Here is a 14159-nt window from a genome sequence, read left to right as displayed (position 1 = left end):
ATCTCGTAGTAGCTATCTCGAAGCTAATGATCCTTTTCAAATACTTTAATTTGTATAACTTGTTATGCCCCACCTACGATAGTAGAGGGTCATTATGTTTTCTGGTCTGTGCCTCCGTTCGTCCGTTCGTTCGTCCCGCTTCAGGTTAAATTTTTTGGTCGAGGTAGTTTTTGATGAAGTTGAAGTCCAATCAATTTGAAACTTAGTACACATGTTCCCTATGATATGATCTTTCTAATTTTAATGTCAAATTAAAGTATTTACCCCAATTTCATGGTCCACTGAACAAAGAAGAAGATATTGTGAAGCTCAGGTTAAAGTTTTTGGTCAAGGTAGTTTTTGATGAAGTTGAAGTCCAATCAACTTGAAACTTAGTACACATGTTATCTGTGATATGATCTTTCTAATTTTAATGCCAAATTAAAGTATTGACTCCAATTTCACGGTCCAGTGAACATGTAAAATGATAGTGCGAGTGGGGCATCCGTGTACTATGGACACATTCTTGTTTTACGAATGAACCGATAACCAACAATCTGCAAGCTCATTATACGAACATGAACCTGAATGTAAATATTGAGTTCATTCAGAAACATGTGAAGAAAAAGCATGTTAATTGTACAAAATATTCTAAAATTATGATATAAATTTGAAGGCCATAAAACGTGTAATGTAATTAAAAAAAAACATCTTGCAGTAACAACTGGTTTTTACTTATTTTTTTTCAAAGCAATCTGTGAGATGTAGGAAAGATACTGTGATAAAAGTTATCAACAAAGATCATATATATTTCTTAATCTGAATTTCCGTAACATTCTAATATTTCATAACATTTATGAAATGATCATATAAAAAAACGTAGATAACTTCAAAAGAACTAATTTGTAATCGAAAACACAGTGTATAGGCTTACTTTAGAAGTTATATTAATTTATATGTTGGATTACCTTATTTCGAGGAAAAGTAAAAAAAACACTCACCGAAATCTGTCATATAACAATATCAATTTTCCTGCACCAGATGCGCATTTCGACAATACATGTCTCTTCAGTGATGCTCGTGGCCAAAATATTTGAAATCCAAAGCTTATATAAAAGATGAAAAGCTATAATCCAAAAGGTCCAAAGAGTATAGCCAAATCTGTGAAAGGAATCAGAGCTTTGCATGAGGGAGATACATTCCTTAATTTATCCGGAACTGTTGGGTTTTATGACAGTCTTCCTTCCATACAGACCATCGCTGCAAAATAATTTGAACATTCAATTAGATGATTATAATATTATTTGGCAACCCAAAGAGAACCTGAAAATATTAGACCACAATGAACAGAGACCCCAAAAAAAAGCCAATTTTACTTTACAAGGAAATTGAAAAAGTAGTTAGTTGCATGTCAAATCATCTTTTGGCTGTCGACAACAAATAAATAAAATCTAAATTTCGCAGCATTCCCCCCCTTTTTTTTACTGAATTTGTTCAAGGTATGGTGGTTTTACCCCTTTTCAGATTTCAGTATGTCATGTTGTATATATTTTATAAATTAGATGAATTTCTAGCAAGTTTCTACGATATTCTTTATCATTTGACAAAATACTATGCATTTGAATTAAATTGTTTACTATTTGAAAAAGCGCGCCTTCTTTTACTTTAATTTACTTCCCTTTATTTCACATAGCAACACAAATTAAAAACTGCCAATCTTTGCTGCATATCAATTTTTTCCACCGATAAAAATATATATCATGCAACATAATCAACTTTACAAATTGGGAGAAAATCAAGGTGTTCCGACCATTGGATAGTATTTAAAAAAAATAATGAAAGGATGGCACAATTACAAGTTTGAACCCTAACGACACTGAAAATCAAAAATTCACGCATTTACCTATCATATGATGATACAATGAGGTGATAAACTTAACAATAAATATTTTACCTGATTCGTAATCATATTCACATTATGTTGACACATCTTAGTTCGTTTGTGCTAGCTCATTTTTAACAAGCTAAACAATTACAGCATCGTCCGTTTTTCTTTACCGATTACCTCTAGTCAGAAGAGCGCACTGTTTACAGGGGAGGTAATATTTTGTCACCAGTTCGCCCACTGGTGTATGGTACATTAGGTAAACATTTCTTGACTGGTAAACACTTTTTTGATCCGTGTTTTACTTGTAGCATACACTTTTCGTAATATTGATTATTTTCTATCCAATTTGTCTTTAAATATCAATAAGGTATACAAAAAACACAATTTTGATAATTCATTTAATAAAGGTTAATTTTTTCTTTAAACATACTTCCGTTTACAATGTTCTTATAAATCTCAGCCAAAACCTTTTTTACGTACACAATTTCCAACCTATATTGAGAAATGCTATTGAAAAAACATTTTGGATGTGCCAATCTGCTAAGAAAATAGTTTTCTACAGATGCAGTAAAATTTGTATCTATGAAACAATTTAGTAATAGTTTTAAGTAATTTGTGGTAAAAAAAATCTATGACTTAATAGTCTACTAATAATACACAGATTCCGCTAAAAAAAAAACTTAAAATCAAAAACGTTACTACAGACACGAGCATACCGAACGAGTGTGAATAAATAAACACTGTAAGACGGTGTCAAAGGAACATTGACCGCAAAGAACGATGATCATTTTTATTGTAAATTTTTGCAAACAGTTTCTTGTATAATTCTAAAATATCTAAATATATATACCTGTATTTTGCATATGTACATTTTGCATATTAACAAGGTTAAAAAGAACAAATGTTAAACACAGACTGTTGCAAACAAAATAATCTGAGTTTAAACAAACATGGTATATACAAAAAATGACATAATGTACATTAAAGATGCAAATTACTAAACAAAGAAGAAAAAATATTTGCTATAAAACTATTCTGATTACTTTAATATTAAAATGTCACCGCCTATATACATGTACTAACTATGTCATGGAGTTAAACAGTGTCAGGGACAACATGTTAACTTACTATAAAACAAACATTTCTATCGAATTGACTATTGATGAAGTACAATACAGGCATTGATCAGAAGAAACATGATTGTAGCAATGATGGGGGTCGTAAATATACTTTTGTTTACAGCTGTTTTGATAGTTCCAGGCAAGTAATTTTTATAGTTATAGTATTTGTTGTAATTCTTAATATAAGAATAAGAAATGAAAATAATCAGAAGAAAAAATAAAAAATAAATATATTATAGTTCTTATGTCTTATAACTTAAAGTTTAATGATTTTATCATTACAACTTAGTAGTACGAGTGAGGAGTAATCACTGATTGGCTATAGACTACTCCTCCTTTTTCTAGACAAAAATGTAATAAGAATTAAGCATTTTGTAAAAGTAATGGCTTCATATTAAAAATGTGCGAATAATCAACTTGTTTACTAACCTATTACATTATAAAAAGAAGATTTCAATTCTTATAGTTACATATTCTGCTATATCAATGAATTGGTGCTCTATCATGACATTAACACAGATATCATGTGCAGTCGTTGCTATTGTTTTTTTATGCTGAAATAAAACATGATATTGGAGAGCCTATGAGATGCACGTTCGAAAAACGGAATACAACGGTCTCTTTTGTGGTCAGTAGTTTATTGCATTCGATTCTCTCGAATGAATCAAGACGCATCTTTAATGAACTGGAGCGATTGACAATTTGAACATAGGAGGTTATGACTGTATGATGACCTTAATTATTCATAGTCGAGTATGTTGTATGGTTGCTCGCTTATTGGAAGTTAGGTCATATGCTTTCTGATCGAATGATATATAAATTCGTGTAGGAATCTATGAATTTGAACAGGTATGCGTCACTTTTATTTGTCATAGAAACCAGAAAGGATACCATATATATTTTTTGATCAAGCAAACGGTATTATATACATTACAGTTGCTAACAACAACAGGGTATTTATAAAACCATATAAAATATCTACTGATTGAGTTTTCTTTTGGCAATTTACAATAAACATTTCTATTTCAGGATCTGCCTTGTGTAAATTTTCTTGTGAATGGATTGGCAAAACATTTAATTTATTTGGGAGGATACGCGAGTTCCATCAAACCCAAATGCATATGGGACTATCACATATAGTAAATGTAATCATTCGGAGGCTGTTTTGACAGTAAATGTAAACACTGTTGATCTCGTATGTTTAGAGATTAAAGGTCCTTATATTTTGTTGAAGTAAGTTTTTATGGATTAACCTACCTTATCGTTTGTTCAATAAATATATACTAGTTTACTAATGTTCAAATTAAGATGAGATAAAATCAATGTAACTAAAAAAATATTGAACGAATTGCATGAAGTTCATTAAAAGCAAGACCATGTAAATCGTAAGCATTTCGTACTATTATTGAATCACTCGTAATAAATTAGATCATCATATCAGGATTGCAATTTTGTATTAAATGCACACTCAGTCAAAATGTTAAAACAGGTTGCAACAAGAACAACCCGACTCACCAATACATATAATATCACAATCACAGACTACAGGACCAGGAAAGGAAAAACCGTAAATACATGTAAAAGTATAATTCCCTAAACGTATCCATATAACGTTACTGGACTGTCTAACTGCGAAGGTTTGCCAAAAATGTTCCATTTTAAGAACACTTAATCGTGTTCTTTTAATAAAGACTGCCCAAAATTTTAAACGTGTCCATTTATTCAAAAGTGTTTATTGTTTTAACTCCAAGTGTGACTGGAGCATAGAAATATGGAGATAAACTTTAGACCGATATTTAAATGAATACCCATGCGGTATGGAAAAGTACTTATCCCAAAATGGTAATGTTAAACCCAAACCTCGTGTAAGGAAATTGGTTTAATTATAGACCTAAATGTACCTGTTGTATTTATTACTAATATGTTCTCGTTACGAACTGGCTGAAATAAAAGTCACAGAACGTGATGCAAGCGAAGATAAAGAGCAACACCACTTTGGAAGTACATGCAGTTCGGACAATGTGACTATGAACAGAGTTTAATTTTATTAATTTTATTAATTTTATTTTTATCAAAAATAATTAATTATGGATGAGAAATCCTATAAATGTCATATATGTGGGTTAGGGTTCAAACAGAGTGGAAATTTATATTCACACAAAAGAACACATACTGGCGAAAAACCTTACAAATGTGATGTCTGTGATAAAGGTTTTAGTCAGCGGAGTAATCTTCAGAGACACGTAAAAACACATAGTGACGACAAGCCTTATACGTGTGATGAATGTGGTAAACAATTTATTCAAAGTGTCCATTTAGAAGTTCATATGAGACTACATTCGGGTGAAAAACCTTATCAATGTGAAGTTTGTAGCAAAGGATTTTGTCGAAATGGCGACTTGACGATACACATGAGAACACACGGTACAGAAAAAGCACGGAGAATCATGTGTGAAATTTGCGGGAAAGAATGCAGTCGAAAAGACGTCCTACAGAAACATATGAGAACACATACGGGTGAAAAACCATTCATGTGTGTAGTATGCGGTAAAGAATTCAATCAGCGTGGAAACTTGAAAGCTCACATGAGTCAACATACCGGTGAGAAACCGTATGCGTGTGCAATATGCGGTAAAAGCTATTATCTGAATTGCATCTTGACAAAACATATGAAAAAACACAGCGACGAAAAACCTTACGAGTGTGACGTATGTGGTAAAGGCTTTAAGGAGAACTGGAATCTACAGAAACATGTTAAAATACATACTGATGAACCGGTAGAAAAACATGTTGAAATACATGCCGAGGAACCAATAGAAACACTGGTTAAAATGCATACTGATGAACCGGTAGAAAAACACATCAGCGAAATGCACATGATTGCTCCTCAGTAGAGTTCAATGTTATAGAGCTTTGATATATTTACCGGGCGTGGACTATTATCCTTCATAATCCCAGAAATCACGTTCAATAAACTCACTCAAGATGAGTGCACCATTTGCACCCAGGGAATATTGTTTAAATCATGTCAAATAACCTCCTTGAATCTACATTAGTAAATTTATGTTTGGAATAATCTAACATGACTGCACACAGGGAAAGGTTGTTGACATCGCGTTAAATTCCCTCATGAAATCCACACTTGTAAGTGTATGTTTGGAATAATTTAAGATGACTGCACCATTGGAAAGATTGTTTAAATCATGTTAAATATCCTCATTGAAACACTAGTAAACTTACGTTTGGAATAATCTAACATGACTGCACAGGGAAAGATTGTTTATATCATATTAAACACATAAGTTACCTCATGGAACCAACAATTGTAAACTTATGTTTGAAATATTCTAACATGTCAGTTCAAATTATGTTTTAAACTCCTGGAATCAACACTAGTAAACATTAAAATCACAAAAATACTGAACTCCGAGGAAAATTCAAAACGGAAAGTCATTAATCAAATGGCAAACTCAAAATCTCAAACACATCAAACAAATGGTTAACAACTGTCATATTCCATGTACATTTTTATGTAGAAAATGGTGGATTCAACCTGGTTTTATAGCTAGCTAAACCTCTCACTCGTATGACAGTCGCATTTAATTCTATTATGTTGACAACGATGCGTGAACAAAACAGACAGACATAATAGGTAAAAATGTCAAAAATACAGCAGCCAATTCGTATACTACTTGGCCTTCATAACTTAACGTTTTGGTTTTAGCGTCACTTATGAGTCATTTGTGAAGCCGAACCGCGTGACAGACGTCCAAAATTTTAAACCTGGTATCTATGATGAGTTTATCTACATGTATAATAGTTTACAATGCGGTCGCACCGATGGAAGAAGATGCACACTATAAACCGTACAGAGTTTTATCACAACTTTGTTAAACCAATACGGTAAAAAGGTTTTATCCCACATTGTAGATAACAGAAAAGGTTTGTCCGACATCAATTTAGTTTTCAACATGTTTTCAACATGTTTTCAACAGTAGATCCAATTTCCTCTGAATTTATTAAACTCATAGGGTAAAAATCTAAAAGTTCATGATTATTCATGAAATTTGAATATTAAGAATTTGTCAATACTCCTTGATATCTCAACAATAATAACTTTGCATACTCAAAAGTCTTAATAAAGGTAACATTAGTATAACACTATTCAAGAGTGATATATCGATTGAGAGAAAACAAATCCGGGATACAAACTTTAAACCGAGGGAAACTGTTTGATAACAACTGCCATATTTCTGACTTGGAACAGGACAATTTAAGAAAAAAATGTTGCCTGAACCTGATTTTATAGCTAGCCAAACCTCCAGCTGATATGGCAATATTGAACATACATTTAATATGAGGTGACAGGAATACAGTGCATATAAATGGAAGAACACTCAGAACAGAGAATAACATAAAGAAACTTATATAATTGTACATTTTGACATGAAAACCACAGAATAACAACGAACTTTTAAAATCAATTTACTACAGTTCACAAGACATCATACTAAAATTATAAAGTGTGCCTCACATGAATGTATAATATAATTGTGACTTGTTGATTTAAATAATATAAATCAATAGTCAAAGGATTGGAGCAGATGTAACCATGAAAATGTAGGTTTTTTTACTCTCACTATAGGTGTGGTTTTCAAGTGAAAAGAAAATCCTTTATTTAACAAGACTCTAAAATTTAAAAATTAGTATAATTGAATAATCATTTAAGATAATTTGATTTAACTATCTAATTGATGATTTGAGAAATAAATGCGACAGAAGTTACCGCTGTTCGAAATTCAGAAATCGATTAAAAAAAAAAACAAATCCGGGAAACTGAGGGAAACACATCAAATATAAGAGGAGAACTACGACACAACAGAAACACAACATTAAAATGTAAATAAATATCAAAGGTACCAGGATTATAATTTTTAAATACGCCAGACGTGCATTTCTTCTACATAAGACGCATCATTTAACACACACAGAAACAACTATAATATAACAATCGCCATTTTCCTGACTTGGTACAGGACATTTCAAGAAAACAATGGTGGGTTGAACATGGTTTTGTGGCATTCCAAACCTCCCGCTTTTATGGCAATGTTAAATATAACATTAAAATGACAACATTACATTACCGGACTACAATGCAAATGAATGGGAGAACACATAGGACTGCGAAAAACACGAATAATAGCTAACAAAAGGTACCAAGTTTAAAATATAATACGTCAGACGCGCGCTTCGTCCACACAAGACCAATCGAGAATCGTGTAATGATGTAAAAATCTGTATTTACATATATTTGTTTTGTAGCTGTTTTCATGTCAGTATTTTTTTTTATTTTCAATAAAAACTAGGTAGAGGTTATTCGCCAATTAGGGTTCAGACTGGTCGGAGTATTGTTTCGACCTTTGGTCGAGTATGGTTTATACTGAACAAAACAGTTCGAGAATGGTTTAAGACTGTTTCAGACTTGTCGTGTAATAGTTCAGACTTTTTTCAGTGGCTAAGATAAGGGTTAAGTACAAATCACTTAAGTCGAGTATAGTTAAGACTGTGGTTCAGCAATGTCGAGACCTATACAGACCTATACAGACCAATTCAGTCTGGTCTAGTAAAAATCAGTACATTCGAGTACATATATACAGGCCATTTCAGACTTTTAATATGAGGCAGGCATTACCTGTAAATGGGGACGAAGTCTGTATGAATTATTTTTTTGTAACTTAAATATTTGTTAAAAAAAAGAAACGGAAATACCGTAACGTTTCCGATTTTGGTTCTGTTGTTAGGGATTTTAGTTGTGACGTTATTTAAATTATGACGTCATATGCAATGTAAACAAAGAAACGCTATCATCAGGTAACGTTTTTTTATATTATAGAATTATTAAAAATGAAATTGGTATTGCGCGTTCCTTCCTATTTTATACTAGACTGATAAATATATATTTTACTCAAAGTTTCATACAAACGAGACCGGAAAAAGGAAGTACATTGTACATTTCTGCGCAGGTCCGGGATTTCAAAACACGACAAAAAAAATTTGAACGATTTTGAGTTCATTAGTACAATGAAAAATTCGGGAAATTTTCCCGTATTTTTTTTTTATTGAATTTTCTACTGTTATTGGGGACTCCGTCCCCATATTAGTTTTTCTAGTGCAGTGTATTTTAGACTGGACGCCATCTGATTAACCATCGATACGACATTTGAAAACTTCCAACGGTTATATTACGCGCTTTAGACATAAATATATACATAACGATAGCGAACTCATGCAATTTCAACATTCTATGTATGTTTGATTTCATGTTATATGTTTGTTTAAGAATGATTTTTTTTGTATATCGAATTAGTCAACTTAATGGTTCACATTTGTTTCATTGTCAACTTTTTAATTATTTTCCTTTCAACGGGTGAACATAACTTATACATGAGAAACTAATTTCTAGCTAATGGATTATATCACAAGCCCAGTAGTCAGCACTGTTTGTACTGACATGAATTATCATTGATATTGTTATATTTATAAATTAACTGTTTACAAAATTTTGAATTTTTTGAAATACTAAGGCTTTTCTACCTCAGGCATAGATTACCTTAGCTGTATTTGACAAGACTTTTAGGAATTTTTGGTCCTCAATGCCCTTTATCTTCGTACTTTATTTGGCCTTTTTAACTTTTTTGGATTCGAGCGTCACTGATGAGTCTTTTGTAGACGAAACGCGCGTCTGGCGTATATATAAAATTTAGTCCTGGTATCTATGATGAGTTTATTGAAGGTCACGTGGATACGGATTTAATGAAGAAGCATTATGTTTTTACAAGTGAATAATTCATCAGCAATATTTCTGTGCTTATTTTGGCAATTTGAAAAAAAAAAAATGGCAGGTCGAAATCGGTCAATAAAAGTTCATGTTTCTGTTATTACTTTTATCATTGATAGAACAAAAAAAATATGTTGTGTAATTTGTTCATATCTCGTAGTAGCTATCTCGAAGCTAATGATCCTTTTCAAATACTTTAATTTGTATAACTTGTTATGCCCCACCTACGATAGTAGAGGGTCATTATGTTTTCTGGTCTGTGCCTCCGTTCGTCCGTTCGTTCGTCCCGCTTCAGGTTAAATTTTTTGGTCGAGGTAGTTTTTGATGAAGTTGAAGTCCAATCAATTTGAAACTTAGTACACATGTTCCCTATGATATGATCTTTCTAATTTTAATGTCAAATTAAAGTATTTACCCCAATTTCATGGTCCACTGAACAAAGAAGAAGATATTGTGAAGCTCAGGTTAAAGTTTTTGGTCAAGGTAGTTTTTGATGAAGTTGAAGTCCAATCAACTTGAAACTTAGTACACATGTTATCTGTGATATGATCTTTCTAATTTTAATGCCAAATTAAAGTATTGACTCCAATTTCACGGTCCAGTGAACATGTAAAATGATAGTGCGAGTGGGGCATCCGTGTACTATGGACACATTCTTGTTTTACGAATGAACCGATAACCAACAATCTGCAAGCTCATTATACGAACATGAACCTGAATGTAAATATTGAGTTCATTCAGAAACATGTGAAGAAAAAGCATGTTAATTGTACAAAATATTCTAAAATTATGATATAAATTTGAAGGCCATAAAACGTGTAATGTAATTAAAAAAAAACATCTTGCAGTAACAACTGGTTTTTACTTATTTTTTTTCAAAGCAATCTGTGAGATGTAGGAAAGATACTGTGATAAAAGTTATCAACAAAGATCATATATATTTCTTAATCTGAATTTCCGTAACATTCTAATATTTCATAACATTTATGAAATGATCATATAAAAAAACGTAGATAACTTCAAAAGAACTAATTTGTAATCGAAAACACAGTGTATAGGCTTACTTTAGAAGTTATATTAATTTATATGTTGGATTACCTTATTTCGAGGAAAAGTAAAAAAAACACTCACCGAAATCTGTCATATAACAATATCAATTTTCCTGCACCAGATGCGCATTTCGACAATACATGTCTCTTCAGTGATGCTCGTGGCCAAAATATTTGAAATCCAAAGCTTATATAAAAGATGAAAAGCTATAATCCAAAAGGTCCAAAGAGTATAGCCAAATCTGTGAAAGGAATCAGAGCTTTGCATGAGGGAGATACATTCCTTAATTTATCCGGAACTGTTGGGTTTTATGACAGTCTTCCTTCCATACAGACCATCGCTGCAAAATAATTTGAACATTCAATTAGATGATTATAATATTATTTGGCAACCCAAAGAGAACCTGAAAATATTAGACCACAATGAACAGAGACCCCAAAAAAAAGCCAATTTTACTTTACAAGGAAATTGAAAAAGTAGTTAGTTGCATGTCAAATCATCTTTTGGCTGTCGACAACAAATAAATAAAATCTAAATTTCGCAGCATTCCCCCCCTTTTTTTTTACTGAATTTGTTCAAGGTATGGTGGTTTTACCCCTTTACAGATTTCAGTATGTCATGTTGTATATATTTTATAAATTAGATGAATTTCTAGCAAGTTTCTACGATATTCTTTATCATTTGACAAAATACTATGCATTTGAATTAAATTGTTTACTATTTGAAAAAGCGCGCCTTCTTTTACTTTAATTTACTTCCCTTTATTTCACATAGCAACACAAATTAAAAACTGCCAATCTTTGCTGCATATCAATTTTTTCCACCGATAAAAATATATATATCATGCAACATAATCAACTTTACAAATTGGGAGAAAATCAAGGTGTTCCGACCATTGGATAGTATTTAAAAAAAATAATGAAAGGATGGCACAATTACAAGTTTGAACCCTAACGACACTGAAAATCAAAAATTCACGCATTTACCTATCATATGATGATACAATGAGGTGATAAACTTAACAATAAATATTTTACCTGATTCGTAATCATATTCACATTATGTTGACACATCTTAGTTCGTTTGTGCTAGCTCATTTTTAACAAGCTAAACAATTACAGCATCGTCCGTTTTTCTTTACCGATTACCTCTAGTCAGAAGAGCGCACTGTTTACAGGGGAGGTAATATTTTGTCACCAGTTCGCCCACTGGTGTATGGTACATTAGGTAAACATTTCTTGACTGGTAAACACTTTTTTGATCCGTGTTTTACTTGTAGCATACACTTTTCGTAATATTGATTATTTTCTATCCAATTTGTCTTTAAATATCAATAAGGTATACAAAAAACACAATTTTGATAATTCATTTAATAAAGGTTAATTTTTTCTTTAAACATACTTCCGTTTACAATGTTCTTATAAATCTCAGCCAAAACCTTTTTTACGTACACAATTTCCAACCTATATTGAGAAATGCTATTGAAAAAACATTTTGGATGTGCCAATCTGCTAAGAAAATAGTTTTCTACAGATGCAGTAAAATTTGCAGACCTAATCTTTGTATCTATGAAACAATTTAGTAATAGTTTTAAGTAATTTGTGGTAAAAAAATCTATGACTTAATAGTCTACTAATAATACACAGATTCCGCTAAAAAAAAAACTTAAAATCAAAAACGTTACTACAGACACGAGCATACCGAACGAGTGTGAATAAATAAACACTGTAAGACGGTGTCAAAGGAACATTGACCGCAAAGAACGATGATCATTTTTATTGTAAATTTTTGCAAACAGTTTCTTGTATAATTCTAAAATATCTAAATATATATACCTGTATTTTGCATATGTACATTTTGCATATTAACAAGGTTAAAAAGAACAAATGTTAAACACAGACTGTTGCAAACAAAATCATCTGAGTTTAAACAAACATGGTATATACAAAAATTGACATAATGTACATTAAAGATGCAAATTACTAAACAAAGAAGAAAACATATTTGCTATAAAACTATTCTGATTGCTTTAATATTAAAATGTCACCGCCTATATACATGTACTAACTATGTCATGGAGTTAAACAGTGTCAGGGACAACATGTTAACTTACTATAAAACAAACATTTCTATCGAATTGACTGTTGATGAAGTACAATACAGGCATTGATCAGAAGAAACATGATTGTAGCAATGATGGGGGTCGTAAATATACTTTTGTTTACAGCTGTTTTGATAGTTCCAGGCAAGTAATTTTTATAGTTATAGTATTTGTTGTAATTCTTAATATAAGAATAAGAAACGAAAATAATAAGAAAAAAAAATAAAAAATAAATATATTTTTGTTCTTATGTCTTATGACTTAAAGTTTAATGATTTTATCATTACAACTTAGTAGTACGAGTGAGGAGTAATCACTGATTGGCTATAGACTACTCCTCCTTTTTCTAGACAAAAATGTAATAAGAATTAAGCATTTTGTAAAAGTAATGGCTTCATATTAAAAATTTGCGAATAATCAACTTGTTTACTAACCTATTACATTATAAAAAGATTTCAATTCTTATAGTTACATATTCTGCTATATCAATGAATTGGTGCTCTATCATGACATTAACACAGATATCATGTGCAGTCGTTGCTATTGTTTTTTTTATGCTGAAATAAAACATGATATTGGAGAGCCTAGCGAGCTGTCAGCCAATAAGAATTACGAATTATAATGAAACATACACGTAATATGATAATTGGTAACTTTTGTCTTTACTCCAATGGTTAATCCACTGAGTGTGATGTGTGGTAAACAGCTCACTAAATATGAAAGAGCTTTAAATATTTTCATGAGATGCACGTTCGAAAAACGGAATACAACGGTCTCTTTTGTGGTCAGTAGTTTATTGCATTCGATTCTCTCGGATGAATCAATACGCATCTTTAATGAACTGGAGCGATTGACAATTTGAAAATAGGAGGTTATGACTGTATGATGACCTTAATTATTCATAGTCGAGTATGTTGTATGGTTGCTCGCTTATTGGAAGTTAGGTCATATGCTTTCTGATCGAATGATATATAAATTCGTGTAGGAATCTATGAATTTGAACAGGTATGCGTCACTTTTATTTGTCATAGAAACCAGAAAGGATACCATATATATTTTTTGATCAAGCAAACGGTATTATATACATTACAGTTGCTAACAACAACAGGGTATTTATAAAACCATATAAAATATCTACTGATTGAGTTTTCTTTTGGCAATTTACATTTTTTATTTCAGGAT

At 31.5% G+C, this 14159-nt stretch overlaps 1 protein-coding gene across 1 annotated transcript; it reads left to right on the top strand.

Annotated features, from left to right (window-relative positions):
- Nucleotides 1–4977: 4977 nt before the first annotated feature.
- LOC143044966 (uncharacterized) lies at nt 4978–7400 on the top strand. Its single transcript, XM_076217244.1, has one exon. It carries the CDS (start codon nt 5076–5078, stop codon nt 5880–5882), a length of 807 nt encoding a protein of 268 aa, XP_076073359.1. The 5' UTR covers nt 4978–5075; the 3' UTR covers nt 5883–7400.
- The last annotated feature ends 6759 nt before the right edge of the window (nt 7401–14159 follow it).

The sequence above is a fragment of the Mytilus galloprovincialis genome, chromosome 9, assembly GCF_965363235.1.
Source record: "Mytilus galloprovincialis chromosome 9, xbMytGall1.hap1.1, whole genome shotgun sequence".
NCBI lineage: Eukaryota > Metazoa > Mollusca > Bivalvia > Mytilida > Mytilidae > Mytilus > Mytilus galloprovincialis.
Note: the sequence above shows the minus strand (reverse complement) of the source record. Positions and strands in the feature narration are given on the sequence as shown.

Excerpts from the sequence above, each read along its gene's own strand:
- LOC143044966 (XM_076217244.1), top strand. The coding sequence starts at position 5,076 with ATGGATGAGAAATCCTATAAATGTCATATATGTGGGTTAGGGTTCAAA.